At 47.2% G+C, this 23,801-nt stretch overlaps 1 protein-coding gene across 3 annotated transcripts in view; it reads right to left on the bottom strand.

Annotated features, from left to right (window-relative positions):
• The window catches only part of LOC144132376 (egl nine homolog 1-like), a 42,784-nt gene extending 24,629 nt beyond the window's left edge, over positions 1–18,155 (bottom strand). The window contains exons 1-5 of one of the 3 annotated variants that reach the window (XM_077664732.1): positions 17,856–18,127; positions 17,234–17,271; positions 11,538–11,829; positions 5,918–6,060; positions 3,240–3,476 (exon numbers count right to left, since the gene is read on the bottom strand). In XM_077664732.1, the coding sequence (XP_077520858.1) occupies positions 3,240–3,476; positions 5,918–6,060; positions 11,538–11,829; positions 17,234–17,271; positions 17,856–17,964 (819 nt within the window). In that variant the 5' untranslated portion in view covers positions 17,965–18,127. Of the gene's footprint in view, positions 1–3,239; positions 3,477–5,917; positions 6,061–11,537; positions 11,830–17,233; positions 17,272–17,855 lie in introns of all 3 variants that reach the window. The other 2 variants (XM_077664733.1, XM_077664731.1) reach the window with 2 other exon arrangements.
• Between the last annotated feature and the right edge of the window lie 5,646 nt (positions 18,156–23,801).

Raw genomic sequence — 23,801 nt, 5'->3', positions numbered from 1 at the left:
CAGAGTAGAATTTGTGTACTTATAAAATACAGTACTGACGATAAGTCGGGGAACGACCATATCATTTTCTTAAATAATAAGCTTTCTAGAACAGTTGGCATCATGCGTCGCCATTGCTTTAATAACTCTTTGTTCTCATCTATAATTAAGTGCGTATGTTTTGTATGGGCAACAACAACAACTGAAAATATTAATAAACTTCCTGCTTTACAGTAACGGGTCATATGCATTGCATGTAAAGTCTCATAATATTTTTCCCACATAGCAAGTCTTTTCCAGACACAAAATATTATACCAGTAAAAACAATGTATAACTATAGGCTGTGACATAAATATAAACTTGCAATAATGAAAAAAGATGACACCCTGATTAGACTCACTGGGTTAGAACAAAACAAAAAAGTGTATGATGTCCGCACAGCAGCGCCTTCGTAAGTCAAGAAGCGATGCACCAATTCTGGCCAACAAATGATGCAATATATGTTACCCAAGCTATTGAACGAACTGTACTGCCGTGACAGTCTTGTTCTACACGAAATGGATTCAAAGAACTCCACCAAATATTCACATTCTAGTTTCTTGCTGCTATTGCCACTTTGTCAACTTGCGTCTTTTTCACTGTTTGATTCCCTCCTGCCCCGTGGTACTCTTGGATGTTCCTTTCGTACAGTATGCATAACATGTTGCAGGTGCATTCATTATGTTTTTAAAGTCCAACATAGTCACTTAAGTTTATTTCCCTCAACCAGCGTGCCTTTGTTACCATCAATGCTACTCTGTAAAGAGAAAGTCGGGATCCTTCAAACTCCTCGTGCAACTTCTGGTTGCAAAAATAAACTTTGAACTTTGAATGAGGTTTCACTGTACATAATGAGTCATGCGTCAGCCTGACAGCACTAGGAAGCTTAAAGACTGCCATGCTCGCTTCGCAAAATTGAGTGCTTGTGAAATGCAAGTCGTTTGCAGTACTTTGGTGTGAAAACCTTTCAAACATACTTGCTTTCGACACATGTACATGTTCACAGCAAAATTTGAAAGGAAACACTAAACAAACAGAAAGGGAATCACAAGAACAGCAAGAGCTTCCACACCGCCTGCCGTGCTCGCCTCCCAAGAGCTTCACCGATGAGTGGAACCCCTGGTGGCCGCCACTGCAAACTTCAGTGTCGCCCACTACCATTCTGCGGTTGAGCAGGCCTCCCCAATGAGATACTGAGCAGCCATGCCAGAAGTATGTCATCTCTACTGTTGTTGAACTGGGCCAATTAGTCGGTACTACATGGTATGGAGAGCACAACACAAGGGTTTCATCACAGCAAACAAAACCTTGTGAAGAATCGTGCAGCTTGTGTACAGTAAACTCTAGGGGTTTTTCAACATTCACATATAACGACAGAACTTTACTGTATGATCTCTTCTCCCTACTGACCATATCTGCCAAGCTATGCAGCTTTCTGGTATTCTGTACTGTACAAGAAAGTTTTAAAGTTGAAAGCTTTTCAGACCTCAAGTAGATGACTTCTATGGGCAAAAATGCATTTGTGACTTCTTAAAACATTTCCCCCGTGATGACGACTGCTCCCCACTTGTCTAAATAAAAAAGTAACGCTAGTATTTGCTAAACATATCATGAATGCAGTCACCATTCACAGGTATTATTTTAGACATTCCGTGATGAATATAATGCAATCAGCTCAAAATATTCCCAGGCTTGTAGAGCTGCCCTTTAGCTGCTGCTGAACCAATCAGGGCTTTGGCAACAAACAGGCTGCTGCTACCACACTTCATTTGTTACTTTGGTGCTTGGACAATCAGAGATCAACACTGGAAACCAATTGGTGCTAATGGCATATTTTTCTTTGCTCGTGCTTTTGCACTGATGGCCACAGCTAGGGTAGAGCATCAGCTTAGTTTTGACAACTCATACACCACTGCACCAGTTATTCTATCTGGCAAGCTGTGGAGAATGTTCTGTCCGAGGCACTTCAGCCATGAAACAGTCAGAAGGCACAAAATATGCCAGCATTACCAACCATAAACGGACGAACAAGCTGAGATAGCAACACCTATGAGCTAAGTGCTGAATCGCCTCGTGAACACCAGGGAACACTAAACTTATGCGAAGAACCTTCGTGCCCATGGCCAGGCAATGTGTTGTGTTGAGAGTGTCCTGTGCCCCACCATCTTTAACGCTTCATTTTAGCCTGACTACACACAAGATGCACGGACATAGGATGGACTAAGGAAAAGTGTCATGTCCATCAGGCCACCCCAAACCAGAGTTCTCCAATTGTTCTGGTTGCAAAACACTGCTTAAAAACCTGGCCATCGTTTGGCCACTTCGAAGAGGTCAGCCTGTAAGACTGTCTGTCAGATATCGGTGGCAACCTGCAGCTTTGGTTTTCTATGGCGTTCCCACTTTGAGCACCAAGCAGTTTATATGAATGCTGCAAGTGATGCAACAGTTGGTCAACAACCTAGGCCAGGGCAAATCAGACTACGGGATTTAAATACTCCACATTTATGGGCCTCCCCATTGGGACTTCCACAACTGGTATAATAGACACTCTTGGTAGGGAGTATGCAGTGAGCTTACACAAGAAACGACCCTGCGGGTAACAAATGCGCATGCGCATATCTTGCCACATCTCACAGAATACGTACACATGCTACAAACCATAGCATGCGCATCCTACAGGAATGTTACAGGACACATTGACAAGATGGCGGCATGCTACTTGCCCGCTTAGAAACAAATGTATGTTGCCGCTGCATTTTTTGACGGGGCTGCTCACTCTAAATGGTGGTGTTCACTTTTATTTCACGCACTCTCACCTATGCAATAACTAACGCCTGTTTCTCAGATAATTTGGCAATATTCAAGCTCTTAGGCCTAAATATATGCACTGTACATTTTCCTTGTAGCAACGACACCTGGCAAAGCAGTACTCCAGCTTTTTGTAAGCTTTTACATTTTCATCATTTGCGTAGTTTTTCCTGAAACACCAACCCTTGTCGTCTATATTTACGGATAAAAGTTTCTTTAACCCAGTGCTGATATGCTTCGACTTCTAGTCACCAGATGGCACCACTGTGTACACATGCTCTTGGAAAACGCTAGGGCACGGCAAACAAGAAGTGTCACGTTTCCGTCGTTTACAGCGCGCACAACAAAGTGAGCAATGCGTTCACTTAACTAAACTCTTTAATAAAAGAACAGTTCTGGCACCCCACCATACCTTGGTGCGCTGATTTATCTGGTACTTGCGCAGCAGTCCCCCACGCGCTGAGCGGCTGCAGCGGCTGATGATGGAGTCCAGAGCGCGCACCAGGAAGCCCACGGCAGGGCAGCCGGCCTCCGTGCCATCCACCCAGATGATGTGGTCCCCACGGATGATGCGCCCCATGCCACTGCCCCCCCGTTGGCTCACCAGCTGGCCTTCATGGAACAGCCCGCTGCTGTACAGGTTCCGCACCTGCATTCGTACCCCGTGCACAGCTGAGCGCAATGCCCACCACCCCGAAAGCACATTTCAGGCCAACTCTGTTAAGAGCCTGGCATACCACTCTTTGCCAAAAACAAAATCCCCTTTCTCAGCACTCACCACCATGCATATGCAAGTGCAAAACATGGCCTGGTAGGTATTTCACAACAAACTTCCTGCAACCTCCTCATCCCCTGCATATTGGCTGGTGCAGGGGATGAAGAGGTACAGAGTATAACACAAATGCGGCACCTGCATCATCCTAGGCACTTCACCCCGTTCAAGCAATGCTTGCATCTTTAAAAAAGAAATATTTATTTATTTCTTCATTTATTTATTTCCAGTACCCTAATGGCCCACAGGGCATTACTAAGGGGAATGGTACAGAAAAACAAAAAAAAATGCTGATAGCCTAGCTCTGCTAGGCCAGGATATACGTAGCGAAAGCGCGGTGACTTCTGCACCAGAAGAGTGCATTTACTAGATGCGCCTTTATTGCTGGTTGTAACTTGAGCCGTCGTGGCGAAGTGGTAGCGTCTCCGCCTCAAATGCCAAAAGGCCCTAGTTCGATTCCAAGCCTCGGCACAGGTTTTCTTTTTATTATTCAGTGAGCGTGTGGGGGGGGTTCCAGTGGCCCCCATATATGCCGCCACCGAATACGTTGGTTAGCGGTTAAGCGCAGGCTTAACCGCTAACTGATAAGGCGCGTTTATACTCCAGCGCAACGCGCACGCTGCATGGCGACGTTACGTCGGCCAAAGTGAGACCCTCTATACTCCAACTGTGCTTGACCGCTGATGCGTTTGGCGGCTTCGGCGCTCTCTGACCGCACTGGCGGAGACTTGGAGCATGTCTCTATTATGCGCTGAGTGCGCCAGCCGCCACCGGCCCGGCCAGACCGGTGCGGTTTCGCGGCAAGGCGCGTATTGTGGCGTCATGTGCCTCCTCAAAGCACCGCCATGGCGAAATCGCAAGTTCGCGGCCAGTAAAGCTTTCGCTTCAATAGGTTAGTTACAGGAGGAAATAACGCACTAGTGAACTAGCAAACGAGGAAGTGCCAAGTTGCTGTACAGCTTGTTTGTATATCCAACGTAAATTTCTTTCACCTCCAATCTGTACTGCACATGTATTTGTTTAATGAAACTACAGACAAGATGCATGATTTTACCAAACAACTGAATTTGGCAAAGGTGCTATCGAAAGGCCCATCCATGTGAACCTGCAAAGTAGGCCACGGTCTGTTCCCTAACGTGATGGGGCCATGCTCGATGCCGAACATTTTCATCATAGATAAAGTACTGCAGTTTCTCACTGCAACCCACACCCCATGGTAACAAAATAAGGTTCACACAGGAATGTTCACTCAAAGCTAGACGAATTTCAGTGGTGTCTGATGAATATGCACACCATATGATAATACTGTAGAATGCAAAATTGTTGCATGCGGCAAGTACGGTGCCCATGTGTCATTAAGAAAGTCGCACTGCCTAACTAAGTACGCATTTTTACCATAGTCTCGGCCCTTTGCAGCAAGATGCCACTGTGCGATTTTTGTGTTTATTAATGACAGCTTTCCTGTGCAGCACAAATGACAGCCGGTGCTGATACTGTAACATTTTTAGGCAGGAAACGCAGAATGCAGATGCCTTCAGTGCCCTTTTTTTTTGTCTGAATGCTTTTCACATAAAGCAAGAGATTAGAGGCAGCTCCAGCAGGGGAGTACTAATGCAATTTCAGTGTCCTTTGCTGATGTTTAATAACCAGAAGGAACTGCATAAGGCAGGAAACAGAACTTACGTCACCAAACATTTGGCCAGCTTTCTACACCTGTTTAACAACAGGTAAGTGTATGATGAAAAGGTAGGGAGGGGGAGGTAAACGAGTGTACTGGCTCCCCATTTGAAATTGAGGAGAAGGAGTAGTCATGCACTCCATGCTCACCTTGGCACAGAGCAGGTATCTAGCATTGCAGCCAATCAGCTCTCACTGAAGCACTTTGGAAACCCCGTGGTATGAACATGACCCATTACAAGCAACGCAAGGAAGACTTCTTCAAGGTAGTTCCTTCCTTCAAGCGACTGCATGCCAATCAAGCAGCTGCACCTCCCAGCAACAAGCGAAACGTTAGATTTCAGCTAAGGCGCACACGCACGTGCACGTACGCACGCACACGCACACACCGGGAACATGCCCAGTGCCACAAGTCCAACGCTTGCAGTGTACACGTTACGCACGAATCCAAAGGGGCCTGACAGGGCCTGGCCACTCCACCCCTCCCCCAAAATCAAGCTCAACCCCTACCTCATCAGTCCCCCTAGAAATCTCTCGTTAACCATGCACCCCTCCCCCCCTCCCCATTCTGGGGTACAGTAAATTCCCTTAGGCTGTTCCCGAAAAAAATTTCTGGCTAAGTGCCTAGCACACATGCTCACCTCCTCAAGCACCATGGAGCCACGCTCAGCGCCCAGGAAGTCATCAATGACGCAGATGCCGTACAGGTTGAGGTCTTTCATCACGTGGGCACACATACTCTTGATCCACTTGGACGGTGGTGGCTTCAAGGCATCAAGCTTAGCTACAGCAGAGCAGGAGAAGGCACCAGAAAACTCAACGACGTTGACATTACTTGCAAGCTGAAGCGAGAATATACTGCATTTACTTGCATAATGAACCCACTCACAAAATGACCCCCCCCCCCCCCCCCCTTTTAGAAGCTAACAGTCACCGAAACCAAGGAGCATAGGGGATGTTTTTCTTTTTCTAATTTGCGGTGTTCACCAATTGGAGATTAATAGGGTAATTATTTTTAAAGATAACTGATTAGAAAGCAGAAGAAAACGTTTTCTTCTGTTAGAAAGCAGAAGAAAACGTTTTCTTCTGTTGGCTTCCGTCAGCACGTCATAACGAGAACCTCTTTTCCCTTCCTTGTCTGGGCAATAGCTAACGAGGGCCTCGATTCTAGCAGGCTTGATGCCATAGGTAGCGTAGCAACCCTCGCACTACGCCCGGCTTGCAGGCCACGGAACGCGGCGCCGGACAGGAAAGAGGAGGTTCGGCTAGGCCACCGCAGCGCGAGCAGCGCAAATAAAGCAGTTCGAACCTCAATGCTGTCGGAGCTCGTTCTTCCTCGCCTTAACTCCGACAGATTTGGCGACCCGGCTTCAAACACGCAACCCCATCATCCTACATGGATTCCCCTGACTCTTCTACCCTTCATAAGAGGGTTCTCGCACAGCTTCCGCCATTGCCATTCGATCACATTGCTACGTGGTACTCACGGTGGACGTACCACGTCCACCACCATGGACGAAGGTGGCGCTGGCGAACACTCTCAAGGTTCGGTTACACTACACATAAGTACTCCCGGAAGGAGAAGACTGGACAGCCGTCGCCGTAGCTCAGTTCGTAGAGCACCACACGCAAAATTCAAAGGTCATGGGTTCCGATCCCACTGGCGACATGTGGTTGTTTTGCCTTCTGCTTTCTAATCAGTTATCTTTAAAATAATATCCCCATTAATCTCCCAAGTGATGATGCCTCAAATTACAAAAAAATCCCTTATGCTCCTTACTTTAAGTGACTGTCGGCTTCCATCATAAGGGAGGCCTCCTAAGAAATAAAAATAAAAATAATAAAAATTAAAACAAGGAACAGCGTCTGTGTCTGCAAAGAGGAACCAAGCCTCTGAAGAAACCCATTGATGCTATCACAGTCATACCCTTAAGGCGGCGCTTAAGTGCCCCTGAATTTTTATCAACGAATAAGAGTGAAGCGTAGCCATGTCGACTCTATGATCCTTGAGGTGTATAACAAATTTCACTAGCGGATTAGCGTATCTTGAGAACTAAAGCTTGTTGTTGCGTTGCTCCTCCAAATGAAAGGAATGCGTCAGGTGATACATTTGATGCTGCCAGTGCTGATGCCCTTACTGACCAGCGTGTGGAAGAGTGCATGACCTTTATTACAAAGTAAACAACAAAATTTCAGTGAGCTCCTGAGCATGAAGGTGAAAGTCTTCCATTTTTGCTGGCAACCACAGCAACTTGAAATGGGCGTGAAGGGGAGTTGTTCCTACCATGCCTGTGAGCCTGTGTCCTTGTCCCTTCTGTCACGGAGCGCGCAGAAGCGCAACACATGTCATCTTTTTTCCCTAACAACAAACATAAAAAGAAAGACAACTGACTTGCCACCTGCCGCCAAATGGCACCTTTATGCAAATTGCGAGCCCTAACAAGCGAGCGGTTAGGCCGAGAGAATTTTTTGACGATTTTCTCTGATTTACACAACAGTCAGTATTCCCTTACCACTTCCAGCACCTAGCACCAAATGTGAACTGCTGTTCCCTTGCTAGACTGTTGAACATTACTTTTGCTTTCTGCATGTTAATTTTTAGACCCACCATTTTGCTCTGCCTGTCTAAATCATCGATCATGCTTTGCAATTCACCTCCTGAGTGACTCAGCAAGGCAATGTCATCAGCGAATCGCAGATTATTAAGGTACTCTCCATTAACACCTATCCCTAATTGTTCCCACTTCAGGCCTAGGAATACCTCCTGTAAACAGGCGGTGAATAGCATTGGCGATGTCGTGTCTCCTTGTCTGACGCCCTGTTTTATTGAAATTTTATTGCCGACTTTATGAAGGACTATAGTGGCTACGCAGCCATTACAGACATCTTCCAGTATTTTCACATAAGGCTCTCCTACACCCTGGTTCCGCAATGCCTGCATGACTGCCGAGGTTTCCACTGAGTCGAATGCTTTCTCGTAATCAATGAAGGCTATATATAGGGGTCAGTTATATTCTGCGCATTTCTCTATTAACTGAGGGATATTGTGAATATGGTCCATTGTTAAGCAGCCTTTACAAAAGCCTGCATGAGCATTTGGTTGATTAAGGTCTAAGCAAGGCAGCAATGTGGGCTAGTTGGCTGTACATTTGGTTTGAATAATGCGCTACACACTAACAAAACGACAACTGGAACGGAGGACACAGGACAAGCGCACTAAGGTCTAAGGTTGCCCTGACTCAATTAGCAATTACCTTAGTAAGTACCTTGTAGGCAACAAAAAGTAAGTTGATCGGTCTGTACTTTTTAAGGTCCTTGACATCTCCTTTCTTATGGAATAAGATGATCTTAGCGTTCTTCCAAGCTTATGGCATGCTTTAGTTTTTCTAGCACAATCTCCCCTTCGTCCTTGAGCAGATCTGCTGTTACCTGATCCTCACCAGCTGCTTTACCCCTCTGCATTGCTCCTAAGGGATTGGTTGACTCCTCCTACTCTCTGCACTCAGTTCGAAAACAACCAACATGAGAAGTGCCTTTCATCTAGTCGTGTGGGAGCTTGCAGCTTTGGCATCGGGGGAATAATACGTAGCAATACCCAGAGTGATCTTTGAAAATATGTGGTTTGCTCGCGAACCGAACAACACTTGCAACAAAATGTGATGGCATCCCACAGATCACATGAAAAAGTGTAGATCCAAGGATGTTGCAAGATTGCAAAACTGGGGAGTGGGGCAGACACGGGACCTTTGAGAAAGAGGAACCGTGATCACCGATGCACCACAAGGAAAGAAGCAAATTGTGCGCTTCCGCTAGAGTAGGCACTGGGGTGCATCACCCTGCAGCAGCAGTCTCGAGAAAGCAACGAGACCTCGGGCGTTTTTATTTCTGTGGGCTGAATTTGCAGCTATGTTGTCTGCGAATGAAACTACTTATTCATTGAAACCCAAAAAAAACAAGATAAAAACGAAAACGAAGTTTTCCAGAATGCTCTTTAGTGCACCTTTAAGGCCACTGTCCTTGGTTAAAGTAGAATATCTGTTCTACAGCGATATCTTGAATTCCTCTATCTTCCTTCTTACCGCTAACTTGTTAATGGGCTTCCGCTTCACTAGTTTATTCCATTCCCTCTTCAAGTATAGGCTAATGCGCATAAATGATAAGAAAACACAAGCTGTTATTGCTCGTCCTAAAAATAAAGTACTTCCTTCCTCCATCCAGATTAAACTAAGGTCGCGATGTATAGATTAGGTTGAATGATATAAATGTCTAGCAGTAGTTTTTTTCTTCCAGCATGACTTGGGATCACCACGTGGACCGTATAGCAACGAAGCTGGCTCAAATAACTGGGGTCATAAGTTGGCTGAGATATGTTATTCCAAGACAAGTAAAGCTACTCCTCTATAATTCCCTATTCTACTCCTATTTTCCTATTTAATCTACTGCCACTTAGTGTGGGGTACAGCCACGGATAGCTGTCTTCACCGTATCTATATTCTACAGAAAAAGTTCCTTCGTCTTATTTACAATGTCCCCTGGGACTCGCCAAGCGCGGATCTCTTTCTACAATGTGGTGTGCTAAAAATTCACAACTTGTATAAATATTGCCTGAGTATCAGGTTTAAACTCGAAACACGTAGGAATGTAAACTACACACGTAACCTTGCTGAATTACATGCCCGAGAAGCCAGCTACACGACAAAGTATGCGGAGACTTGGGTAGCGCCGACCCCTCGAATAAATTCAGGTAGAGAACGCCTGAAATTCACTCTTCCTTCCCTGTTAAATACATACGCGTATAATAATTTTGACCTTTTTAGTTCATCAAAAATGTCTTTGCGTGCTATGTACATTGATATGTAAGAATATATTTATTCCTTTTCTTTGCTCTCAATCTGTTTTTATCCAGTGTGAATGTCGATTCAATATTGTATAATGCTGTTTCACTTTATTTTGTATTTTCATTGTTGTATACCTGTTAATACGTTGACCAATTGCCTTTGTTTTATAAGCGTTGCTGTCAAGACGCTGCCAGCGAAAGGGGGCTGCGGCTTTTTAAGCTGTACCTTACAGCTTTTCTGCGGCTCCGCTGTCTGTACCTTTTCAAGGCAGAAATCAATTTGATTTGATTTGCCATCCTGTGGTCGAGGGCCTCCACATCATGCACGATGCCAAGGTGCGGGCATAGTGTGAAGTCTGTCATTTTTAGTCTCAGCATGGTGTTATCTCATTTGTGGAAGCAGGTATTCATGGTCCATAAACTATTTCTCTCTGCAAACTCTACTAATAACTCCCTCCTGCTATTCCTAGAGCCTGAGCCACCGACTGACTGGTCTCCAGCCTGCTTGTTGCCTACCTTGGCATTGAAGAACAGACTGCTGTGCTTTTCTAATGCCTGCAATGTAATACCTTCCCGTTACTAATGCTGCGCAGGCATCTGTCATACCTTCTCGCATTCATGACATTCACACTCCTACGCCGAGAGTGGCACCAGCATCGGTGCTTCTTGCAGGTTATGTGTGTGTGTGTTTACATGCCTGAAGCATCGCTGGCTCCAGTAGTTTCACAATTTATGTATGTGTGTGTTTATACAAGCAGTGGTGCGTACGCTGCATCGAAAGACTCCGGCATCTGCCGCAACGCACAAAACTGTCCCAGGAAGCCAGCATCTCACCACATAATTTCACTCTGCCTTCCGAGAGTTCCCTCACAGCTAACGGGCAAAGACTAAAGCCCCTTCATAGCGTTTTCTGTCAACCAGGTTTAGTAACGCCAGCCTCCCCCTCCCCCACAGCACTTCCTCCTCCCATAACTGTCCAGCTTCCGCTCGTGAACGAAAGTGCTGCCATTTTGTATTCTCGGGTAGAGTCTGTCTGCAGCAGCATTACACAGCTGTGGTTTACACCCATTGCCTACCAAGCGCAGGTCGGTTAGACTGCTACAGGCCAAGAAACAGCATAGCAGCACGATGATACAAGATCTGCTTGAACACTGAAGCACACTGAGCCAAGGTGACAGAGCGATAACGAGGAGAGCTGAGGCAAGGGTACAAGCAGATACAAAATGGATGACTACCAGTGGTAGGCAGAAAGTGGGACCGGAAAAGCCATAAGTGGATGTGGAAAAAAAAGGCAACAGCACTACATCAAAAACTGTCAACAACCATAGAGGGACTTTACCAGAGATGACGCATTCCATTGGGCTCCCACAGTTTGTAACCTCAGTTATATATACAATAAACCCAAGATATAATAGCACCCGTACCGTTTGGGGCGTCACCGCTGGCGCCAGGTGGGGCGCCACCTTCGGTGCTGAGACCCAGGGAGGAGAGCGTGTCATTCCACCAGGCCTGGTTGACAGGGTCATTTGGGTCGTAGTGGGGTATGTCAGCAGCTAGGTTGGGGTCGGAGGGCGCCGGGGAAGGTGACCCCACGACCGAGGCAGGTGTCATGGGGGGCGTGGGCACCATAGGCGTGGGCACCATAGACGTAGCCACCATGGGCACTGGTTCAGGCGCCGGAAGCAACGGTGGTGGAGACCCCGGCAAAGGCAGGGTCTGCAATGACCACCTCACTTAGAATAGAACTGTCATGGCAAGGGGTCAAATTATTTCCAAGGACAAAGAACACAGACAAGCTTTCTATTTTGAATCGAGTCCGATCCACGCTAGGCATGCAATGCTACCACATGGTTCCACTCAACACTCTGGCCTACAACATGGCAGCTGATGCTTCATGTACCCACAGTTGCGCATTTTGTGGAAAACAAATCAGTATGTAATGAAGTAAACAAAACTTTAAAAATGAAATAAAGACTATTTTATCATGCGTGCCGCCATCTTGGTTAGCTGGCACCCTTTACAGCCTAATCTGGAAACAACCGCCATGCTGGTATGTGCGATCACATGCCACCAAACAGGATGCAGATGGCTAAAATCGGCAGTTTGGAGCTTACGCATTCATTTTTTTTCACATTCTAAAATTGCGTACTGATAGAAAAAGCTTTTCAAGCAGCAGTGAGATCATTCCGTCAACAAATGGGAGCAACACCAGCGGATTATGGCGCTGCAGGTGCATCCACGGTCGTGATGACTGGCAGAGGTAAAAAGAAATCTGACGAGTTTGGTGTAACTTGCGTGGTGAAAAACTGCTTAGGTGTAGTGCTGGTTGCGAAGGCAGTCGAGAGAGTGATGCAGAGCAACTCTCAAGCAACTTTTTGTGATATTTGACTGAGTTTGAGAGATAGATTAAGGTAACCAGCTAGGAATATCGTCGGAAGCTGGCGAAGCTAGTCACTTCTTGACTGCTTTAAGTGTGATGTTAGCCGCATTTTATTCACCAAGTACGTCTAGTGTGTATACAGTCAGTTTATGTCCGAAAAGCTAACGGCAATAAGTTTGTTTCGTGAAGGCTGACGTGGATATCCGAGAAGCGGATTTTTCGCCCTTGCCGTCACTCTTACAATGGAATATTTTGCGGTCACAAATCAACTGTCACGCCGAATAACGGAAATCTAGACCTAGGCTCTAGGCAGGGGATACAACTGTGCTCTTTAAAATGTATCAGCGACTCACAATATGGGGCAGTGAGCTCTAGCCCCGTGCTTTCATAATCTGAGCACTGTGGCACAATTTTAGAGTGACGAAAAAGTGCACCGAAATATTTCATGCAGAACTTCATTAAGAGCCCGATGCCTTCACATATGAAAAACAAAACGAGGTCAGGGCATCTCCTTCCTTTTTTCTGCAAATTTTGATCTGTGTGAAAGTTACCTTCATGCATAACCCTTTTTTTTCCCACATATCTGTATGCGCACGTATTATCGGCAGCAGAAATTAATGGGGTGGGTGTTCTCAGAAAAAAAAATGTTCTACCACTGCCTTGCGACCAAGTCGCCTTGTATTATTAACAGGGGTGGAGCATGCATGTTCTCATACCTTCATAAGTTCTAAGCGATCGGCTAATGTGACTGCCCCGAAGTAATTTTTTTCCGCCCACCCTCTTCGTGTAAGCTTCTGCTGCCAATTGTACCTTCTGTGGAATTGCGTTCTTGAACATCCGCTCTCACCAACAAAGTGTCGAGGGCACGTATGAGACGTGACTGACAGGATGAAACTCATTTGGTTGATGCTTGTAATCCAAAAACGCACCTCATCTGCAAAGCGGTGCAAATGAAACAGTCTGCGCCCACACACATAAGCAGCTGTCGATGCTCTTCGCACTGTTCTGGAGGTCGTTTTTCACACTTCCGATAGTTGCTTGATGAGGTTCACTGGTCACTGACCAATGTCAACAAAAAAAAAAATGACGTTTCGGGAGCGCTACGGCTCCCTTGTTCACAACGAGCAACCAGCTGGACGTCCCGGGCTTTTTGTAGTGGTTACTATCGTTCTGAGGCATTTCGCGTAGATAGGGTGCAACGTGCAGTCATTCTTATTTATTGTGTTGGGCGTAGTCTGGATGATTAATGACTCGAGATTTCGGCGGGCTGATACATTCTTTTCCGTTGTCACTATATCTGCTTCATCCCAGTTAATTTCGTGACCAGTCTCTTGCACATGCTCCGCGATTGCGTTCGTTGTCACTTTTCCTTTTCGTACATCGTACTGATGTTCTTTCAGGCGTCTCTTGAAGTCTTTCGTTTCCCCTATGTAAACTGATGATGAACAGTCGGCGCAGGCAATCTTGTAAACCACGCCGGGAAAACTGGCACGAGGGAGCTGGTCTTTCCCGTTTACAAGTTCATTTCTTATCTTGCTTGTTGGGACATGTGCAACATAGACGCCGTGCTTGCGGAACATCCGCGCCAGCGCCTCGCTGATCCCCGGTACATACGGGATAGCGGCTCGTTTCGGTGCGTTAGCACTTTCGTCTTCCCGGGCAGCAGGTTTACTTGATACAGCCACTCTTTGGGTGTTCCGAATGAAGGAAAGCGGGTAGCCGTTTCTTTTCAAATCTTTTTCCACGGTCTTCATTTCGTGGTTTAGGGCGGCGTCTTCACTGCATACTTCCCTGGCACGGTTGATTAGAGATGCCACCGCTGACCGCTTATGACTGACAGGGTGTGCTGAATTAAAATTTAGGTACCTTCCGGAATGCGTCGGTTTCCGGTAGACGCGAAAACTAAGACCTGTTGGAGTACGGATTACCACGGTGTCGAGGAACGGAAGGCAGCCGTCAGTCTCTTCCTCAACAGTGAAGTTGATTGAGGGCTCAATGGCATTAAGGTGATCGAAGAAAGTGCGGGTGTGCTTCCGGTCTATGACGCAGAAGCAGTCGTCCACATACCTAAAAAATACTTTTGGTCGCGTTTGGAAGGTGGCCAAAGCTTTGCTCTCGATGGCTTCCATAGCGATGTTAGCCGCTGTGACCGAGATGGCTGCCCCCATTGCTGTGCCAAAGGTCTGTTGGTAGAAGTTGCCGCTGTACGTAAAATATGTGTTGGCGAGACAGAACTGCAAGAGTTGGCAAAGTTCCGCTGCTTCAAACGGTGTCCGATCCTGCCACGAGGTGTCATTCTCGAGACGTTGCTTACATGTCTCAACTGCGAGATCAACAGGCACGCTTGTAAAAAGCGAGCAGACGTCGAAAGAAACGATCTCATCTGTGTCTTCTAGGGCGACCTCTGTGACCTTGTTGATGAAGTCGGATGAATTCTTGATGTCTGTGCCCGTCTTGCCTACCAGCGGTGAGAGAACGCCATGAAGGTACTGTGACAACGAGTATAAAGGAGACTTTCTAAAATCCACTATTGGGCGCAGGGGAATCCCTGGTTTATGCACCTTTGGTAGTCCGTATATGGCGGGCGCTGAGCCATTTGTACATAGCAACTGATAATAAAGCCGTTTCATAGACGGAGGGGTGCCCTTGAAGATCTCTGCTAGCATTTTTTGAAGAGACGTCTGCACTTTGGGAGTAGGGTCTTTCGGGATCCGGCAGTAAGTGGTCTCGTCCTGAAGCATGGCCTCCATTTTTTCCTTGTAAGAAGACCGGTCAAGGATAACAGTGACATTCCCTTTATTTGCCGGTAGGACGGCTATATCCTTGTTAGCCTGGAGGCTTCGGATTGCTGAGCGTTCATCTTGACCAAGAGGGCGGTTTGATGACGTCTTCTTCATGCGTGACAACACACCTATCGCCTTCGTCCTGAACGTCTCGTTCCAGAAGTCGTACGGCCCCTTCTACGGCACATGCAACCTTTCGTGGGTCCGGTGCCTTCCCTTGGTTGAAATTCAAACCTAGGCTGAGCACCTTGGCTTCGGATGGATTCAATTTGTAGGACGACAGGTTCCGTGTTTCGAAGATTGGTGCGGCCCTGGTCGCTATCCCCTTTTCAGCAAGTAAAGTCTGCAGCTTTTGGTCCTGCGATTTCAGATGTCTCTCCTCTCTTCTGTACATTTCTTGGTTCGCAACCAACTGAACACTGGCAAGGACATCCGGAGCGATAAATTCCAATTGTCGCTTTGCAAAGAACAGTTCAGTTTCTAAGCGCTTCTTTGTCAGCTTGCATTCTTCAATCCTTGCTTGAAGGAGATGACGTTCAGCTTTTGCAACCACATGCAGACCAAAACGTGTCTTTACCGGTTTCTTTAGACGCAAGGATCTTGGAATAACGTGGTTAGACTTACAATCGAGGTTGAAACGCAGGTGCGTGGAGTAAGCAGCAAGTCTTGCTGAGGTGCTTACAAAACGGCGTATTCCGGTGACGGCCGGTTGTCCATATTGATGGCGTAAAGTGATGTAGTCGAGGGTTCGACGGCATACCGTCTGGTCAGGAATCATGGCTTGATGAGGTTCACTGGTCACTGACCAAGGTCAACAAAAAAAATTTTAAAAATGACGTTTCAGGAGCGCTACGGCTCCCTTGTTCCCAATGAGCAACCAGCTGGACGTCCCGGGCTTTTTGTAGCAATTACTATCGTTCTGAGGCATTTCGCGTAGATAGGGTGCAACGTGTTGCTACATAGTTGTTGCTACATCAGACAGCAATACAGTGGTAGCAGGATGACCTTAAGACTCAATTCGAGGCAATATCTAGACACAAAACGCTTTTTAACTCTTTCGTTGCGCAAAAGTGCATAGCATATACGTACTTTGCGTAGCATGCTCTGGTGTCCTTGCCGCCGGCACATACCAGAGAGGAGGAGCGGCGCTGCGTGCGCCCAGTTCAAGGCTATTTTCCTCCTCACCGCGAAAACGGTCCATACTAAAATTTATTTTCAAATTATGCGTAAAATAACAGTTCAGCCAGTCAGCATTCAAATGTTTCATGAGCACCAAATTAGCACTGCCAGCTTCTCGATAGGAATAAAAAATATTGATTGCCTTTGGGAACTGTCTTGGTTTCAAGCAGGATTTGACTTGATGCTGATTTGAAAATGGCTGCACAGCAATGAAGGATCTGCACTGACTCAGCTGAGTTCATTTTTAACTAGCTCAATCATGCTTCACAGTGTTCATGTGATAAATATATGGCACTAAGCAATGAAATGAGACAATGAAATTATTTCAAAAGGGAACAAATACTGTTTCAACAAAATCCATACAAACTGGTGCATTCTTATTATATGTCCTGGCCCCATAGGTAAAACATGTTTTACTGTTCTCAGTAATAAAATGATCACTCTGAATGACGATGATAGTAGTTCGGTTCCTTAAGTAACTACCTGGTTGTGAAGTTCACATGGTAGCGCCTATTCATGTTTTCTGGGTAGCAGGGAATAACAGAAGACAAATACTAGCTCTATGGGTCAAATAATGCTCCCCTGTTTTCCATGCCGATTGGGAGGGCCACTGCTCTTCATGCTCACCGTGTGCGGGATTAGCATGGAAAATAACCTTAAAGACTACTGCGAACTGATCGGATGCGTTTTGTGTGATATCTTAAAGTTTACCACTCACACCCAGATTTTTTTCGTGCGCCACGCAAGACTAGCTGTAAAGAAAACGTGACCTCCTTACCGTTTTTTCCCCGCGACTGACTGTAATCGACCTCATTTCTGAAAACAGCAAAATAAGGCACTATATTCAAATCGAGTACCGCACTGCCGCGCCAATAATCTCATAAACGCGTCTAAAATGACTCGACAACTATTTTCGGAAGAAACTAACACAAATGACATCTATAGGGGTTTGAATTTCAACGCTGCCGCTGTTGCGAACAGGTTGCTTCGCGAACAAAGAACAGCCACCGACTCGCAACTCAAAGCGATGCGGGTAACTAATGCGAATCGAAACTCGATGACGTCTCTTTTGATCGGTGCGCCAGTGATTCACGCGTCGGAGCAAAAACGAAGCAAAGACGTAACGAAGCCAACTCTCTGCTGAGCCTTCTGCGCAGCATTCAAGGTGGTGACATATGAACAGGAAACCAGCGGAGGCTCCACGCCGTGAGGACATTCCGAAAGCCCGCGTAAACAACGGTCAGCGAACGTTACACCACCCCGCGGTGCACTGACCTCGGCGCCCGATGTCGGAGCAAAACACCAGCGATCGCACCCACAACCAACGCGACAGTGGCCGCAAGGAACTCGGCAAGCCACTGCAGTCACGAACGGCTTGCGACACAGCGCGTGTAGCCTACCTGCGAAAGCACAGGAACGTTCGCCTGCTTGCATACGTGCTTGTGCGCGGCCCAATGCATCCGCTGGTGCTCCTTGCTGCAGTAGAAGACATGGCGACAGCGAGCGCATCGGCGCAGGCCCGACAATCCGCCGCAGAACTGACAGTAGCAGAGTTCCGGGTTGTTGCGAAGCTCCGACATTTCGGAGGTCGGCACAGCAGCGTCGAACGTGCTAACCTTCGCTGAACGCTGATGAGTTGCCACAATTCAGCACGACCATTGCTACATAACTCGCACGCACGTTGATCGGTGAAACAGAGCACGCGTCCTCTGGCGGGACGAGCGCTTTCGGTTTCGCTTTCGGCAAATGGCAGCAGCTGCATGGACGTGCAGAGCTCGAAAAGCCCATTAGGCATATTATTTACTGGCACGTCAAGGACGACGCGGGGAAACAGTCATCTGCGCAGTCATGTTGCTGTTCTAATGATGCCTAGGCACCAACCGTCCGGCCATCACGTCTGCTATCCTGTTACCTTCCATACAAGTGAACCTTTCCGTAACCACCCGAACATCACTCCCATCGCGTACGCTTTACAGTTTCCGCGCACCGACCAGTAAATTACGCCATATACACTCTCGATCAGACAACCCTCCGCTATATACCTCCGTTCTATACAAAATCGCGATGATCTCGACGATGCCCCCTTAATTCTCACTACGCCCAGCCATGGTCATTCTCAAGCGGATGCCAAGGAGTGTACGTACGTGTCTCTGACACATCTGAACGCAACCCCAAGCGCTACCACAAGCAGCTTCGCGATGACCTCACCAGTCTTCCGGGTGCCACATACCTAGTTCCCCGCCTCCCACTTCCAGTCCCACGTCCTTCTCAAGGTTACAAACCGCGGCCATGTCCCGATCTCGATCCACGTTGCCCGAACTGCTCCTCCCTAATCTAGAGCGCCGTTTTTTTCCTTTTGCCGATCGCTATTCAATATCACCACACTCCCGGTCTCTTGGCACACTGCCTGCAGCTCGCTGGTGGACGTTCATCGTGGCTGTGTGCACGTGTGGACGTGAAGGATCTTCAAACTAATCTTCAGCAGTTTTCCGAGGGTCGACCGACGCGGACTGCATTCTTCCTTCTTCGGTGAGGCCGTTCCACGTGTGGGGTTTTGGCCAGGTTTTTTTTATTTTTGGTGCTGCACCGATAGTTAGGGGCAATGTCCCCTTAGGCCTAACGGCATGTCAGCGTCCCCGGGTGGGGGTCCGGCACCCTGGTTCGCCAGCCTGCCGGCCCAAAGTTTGCCCTTAGATGCTTTTGGTAGAAATGGTGTCACGGACATCCCAGTGGCGCTTGTACCCTTTGGAGACGGGGCAATTAAACTGAAAAATTCAAAATTGATCCAGGAGCAGCTGAAGGCTGTAACCAACCGCCACTTAGAAATCTCCGAAGTGCGCCCTTTCGGCCGTAGAGGCATATTGTGGCGATCCTCGGTTGTGCAGTGCGTGTCAGAGTTGCTGCAATGCACATCCTTCGCGTCATTGCCAGTCAAACCTTTCATACCAGAACAACTTGCATGTTCGAAAGGAATCATCCGCGGCGTGGACCTATCGGCGTCTCCTCAGGAACTACTTGATGACCTTCAGGACGCCGGTGTTGGCGTGATATCAGTTTACCACTGCACAAGGGGTGCTAATGGCTCACATGTGCAGACGGAATCTGTGATCGCTGCATTTGCAGGATCTTTGTGCCCTTCTGAGCTAAAGGTGTGGCCCATAGTGTACCACGTCGACCCGTTACATCCTCGTCCGTTGCAATGCAAGAATTGCTGGCGCTTTGGTCACAGCGGTAAAGCTTGCAAATCTGCGACGCGTCGCCGACTGTGCGGGGAGAACCATTCCGCAGACTACTGTGCATCTGAAAGTCCCATTTGTACTCTATATGGCGGCAGTCATTCGCCTGATGATGCTGGCTGTCCCAAGCGTTCAGAAGAACAGAATGTTCTGGACATCATTCTGCAGAGAAGGTGTTCTAGGGCGTATGCTTATGCACAACTAGACACAAAGAAGCACTCTTATGCGGGCATGGCAAAATCAGCTGGCTCTGAGGCAAAAGCGTTGCTGACAAAGTCCGTGGTGTCAGTGGTCGAGAAGGCGCTTGCAGGTGTTGTGGACCGTATGCTGACGACATTCACTGAAGCTCTGTCCCAGGTTATTGCAAAACAGGTTGCTCATCCAACTGTTGACATTACTGTTCCATCAACCAGTTCTTCTCATAGCCTCTCTGATGTCTCTCCCATGGCTCCTATGCCTGCTGAATCCTCGTCTGTGCCTGTACGTGGTACCGGGGATACCAGCATTTTGCACTACGGACGTAGAGATGGGGAATCCTTCCCAGAAGCGTCGTGCTGCGTCTTCTCCTTCGAAGTCTGCCCTCCCAAGCAAGAAAGGTTCCCCCAGAATTCCACATAAAGCTGATTTGTTACAGGAGGCTGTCACGGCCTCTCTGCTTTTACAGTAACAATGGCGGGGTTAAAAGTACTACAGTGGAATTGCCGTTCAGTGGTATCTTCTTTTCACGATTTACACCACCTTGCCTCACAATTAGATCCCGACATAATTATACTTCAGGAAACTTGGCTTACTTCCATTAGGTCATTCTCTCTCAAAAATTTCCGGGTATTTCGAGCCGATCGCAATTACGGTCGGGGTGGTGGCTTGTTCACACTAATTTCTTCTAAATTTGTTCATCGGGCGCAGGTAGCACACCAAATTCAAACACCTGACTGCGAACTGTTGGCTGTTGATATCGCAATTCTACAGTGTGCTCCCCTTACCGTTGCTAATGTTTATTTTTCTTCAGGTGTACACAGCACTGATCATTTAAATGATCTTTTGCGGTCCAACAATAGAGTGGTGATTGCTGGAGATTTCAATTCACACCACGTAATTTGGGGTTTTCGTACTGTAACAGTCCAGGAGTAACTTTTTTGCTTTCCGACTCTCGGTCTGTCATTGACCTAACACTGGCTGTGAACGGGGCGCAGGTTTCTTCGTGGTCTACAGTGGACTGTGGTACTTCCAGTGATAACTTTCCGATATCTTTCACAATAGCAGCTTCTCCCCCAAGGACGACTGCGTCTCCACGAAAATTCGTAAACCACACACTTTTCAAAAAACTTGTGCAATCCTCTTTCTCCTCCATTGCATCTTCGGATAACTTGGATCGCGCTAACCGAGTTCTCGGTTCTGTGCTAGGGGCCTCTGAGCGCTTCGTGTTCACGGTGCAGTCTACGGTCAAGAACAAACAGCCCTCCCTGTGGTGGAATGACTGTGAGAGAGCATATCGCCTTAGAAAAGCTGCTCGGAAAACCCTCTCTCATAACCACTGCCCGCGGAATTGGATAAATTACAAATTTCTAGCGGCTTCTTTTAAGAGGACCATTGGTAAAGTGAAGGAGGAGTACAATGAGAATTTGAACAGTTATCTTTCCAGCCTTAATAACAGCAAAGCTTTATACAGATTCATGGAACGTACCCATAAAACACCGACCTCTCATGTTACACAGTCCGTGGTCTTAACACCAGGGGATGCAAAAAATCAACTTGACCAGATAGCACAAGGCCTTGCTTTGCGCTTTCAGGCGCGGTTGGGGGTTCCATTCGTACTACCCCCTCCGCGCGCAGACTTCACTGCGGTTACACCCTATGAATTATTTGCCATTGTGAATGGCCTCAAACCTGCTGCTCCCGGATGCGATGGGATCTCTATCGGCATGTTGAAGTCGCTTGTAGAAGAATTTACCTCGGATGTATTGCATATGGTTAATGTCTCCCTGGAGAAAGCTTGGCTCCCTCCTGAATAGAAAATTGCGAAAATAATCTTACTTCTCAAGGATCCAAAAAAACGGTTTAGAAATTGACATTCGGCCCATTTCCCTCTTGTCTAATTTAGTTAAAGTTATTGAACGAATTGTGCACAGCAGTCTTACAGATCATGTTCTAGCGGTACAAGCCTTCAGTGCTTCTAAGATAGGGCTTCGTGGCGGGTGCTCGATTTGGACCGCACACTTGGATTTGGAAAGTAGAATTAGGATGGCAATGGAGAAGAAACAGGTCGCGGCGTTAGTCACCTTGGATATCGCTAAAGCGTATGACAGTGTAGAGCATTCGATTTTATTGCACAAGCTGGACGAAATTCGGCCGCCTGTTTATATTCCTGCATGGGTTCAGGAATTCCTAAAAGAAAGGCGGTTCTTCTGTTCGGACGGTTCGTTTACTTCCGAGTCTTTTTCACAGACTAGAGGTGTGCCGCAGGGTTCCGTACTGTCTCCGTTACTTTTTAACATACTTGTGCGAGATATACCTATTCAGGGTGACGTCAAGGTGTATATCTATGCGGACGACATCGCCTTTTTCGCTTCTTCTAGAGACATACATTCACTTTACCAGCTTTTGCAGACTTACCTCAATGCACTGGGAGTATGGCTGGGCAAGTTACACCTAACTCTAAACGTGAACAAATCTTCAGTTCTCATTTTTCCTCCAGCGTCCCCTCTTTATTTCAGTCTACAGTATTGTGGCGCCCAAATCCCGCAAGTGGAGTCCCTAAAGTTTCTAGGTGTCATTTACGACCCTCACCTCGACTGGCGACCTCATATCAAAAGTATAGTCTTAAATGGTGAGCGAGCTCTCGGTCGCCTCATGCGAATCAGCAATAGGAAATTTGGTATGCGCAGAGACACTCTTATTTCTTTATAAAACTTACGTAAGACCAATTTTGGAGTTCGGTTGCGTTCTATTCGCCGGTTGCCCTAGATATAAAATTCAACCGCTGATTCTTTTGGAGAGGCGTGCTCTACGGCTATGCCTGGGTTTACCAAAATCAGTGGCGAATTGTGTCCTCTTTCTGGAAGCTCACCATACGGGACTTGAACTCTCGCTTCCAACTTCTCACAGCGCGCACTTTCTTACGGGGACTTGAGCCAATGCCTGGAGTGGCTCCTCCAATTTTTTTGACAACCCCGGCATTCTTTCTAAACATTGGCCCATTTACAAACTGCCTCAATTTGTGTTTACCGAGCACCTTCTGTCTAGAATTGCAGTCTCGCTTAGGTCTGTGCAATGCGTCAGCGATTTGCAGGCTGCACCAGCTGTTTGCTTCGACCATGTACTGCCACATTACTCAAAGCAATTACCTGCCAACGTGCTAAATGGTCTCCTGGAGGAATATCTATTGCAGTATCCGAGCCATGCTGCAATTTCCACCGATGCCTCTCAATGAGCCGAAAAGGCAGCAGTAGGTGTTTATTCACAAACACTAGATTGGCATTACTCTCTCCGGATCCCTGATTATACACCAATCTTCACTGCTGAATTTCTCGCTATTGGTTTGGCCCTTCAAAACATTCCCAGCAATATTTATCAAGTCATGATTCTCTCGGACTGCCGCTCACTCTTGGCTGCACTAGAAAGCTCGCAAACTACTCTCCTGTACCGATCCCTACTGTACTTTGTGCCTTGTCATGTCCTAGAGGTACGTTTTCAGTGGATCCCAGGACACTCATTTCTTCAAATTCTATGGCCAATTTCTTAGCGAAATCTGCCATCAATGGCCCTGTTGCCCTGGGCGTTCCAAACCTCACACTTCTGACCACGTCCCGTTATGAACGTTTCCAAATTCACCATTACCTGAGCCATGAGCCCATCCTTGGTACAGCGGATTTCGAACATTCGAAATTCGCATGGAATATACGTTACTGCGCATCAAGACAATGTGAGGTTTCTATGACGCTGCTGCGTTAATCTATATTTATGCCGTATGGGGTTCACGCCGTCAAATCTGTGCGCGTCATGCAGGGACGTTGAATCAATAGATTGTAGGCTTAACGCCTCAGAAGCGAAGGAAACGAGACCACTGCTACGAGCCGACACCAGAACAGAACTGCCAGCCGTGGCTGCACG

Source organism: Amblyomma americanum, chromosome 5, assembly GCF_052857255.1.
Source record: "Amblyomma americanum isolate KBUSLIRL-KWMA chromosome 5, ASM5285725v1, whole genome shotgun sequence".
Lineage (NCBI taxonomy): Eukaryota > Metazoa > Arthropoda > Arachnida > Ixodida > Ixodidae > Amblyomma > Amblyomma americanum.
Note: the sequence above shows the minus strand (reverse complement) of the source record. Positions and strands in the feature narration are given on the sequence as shown.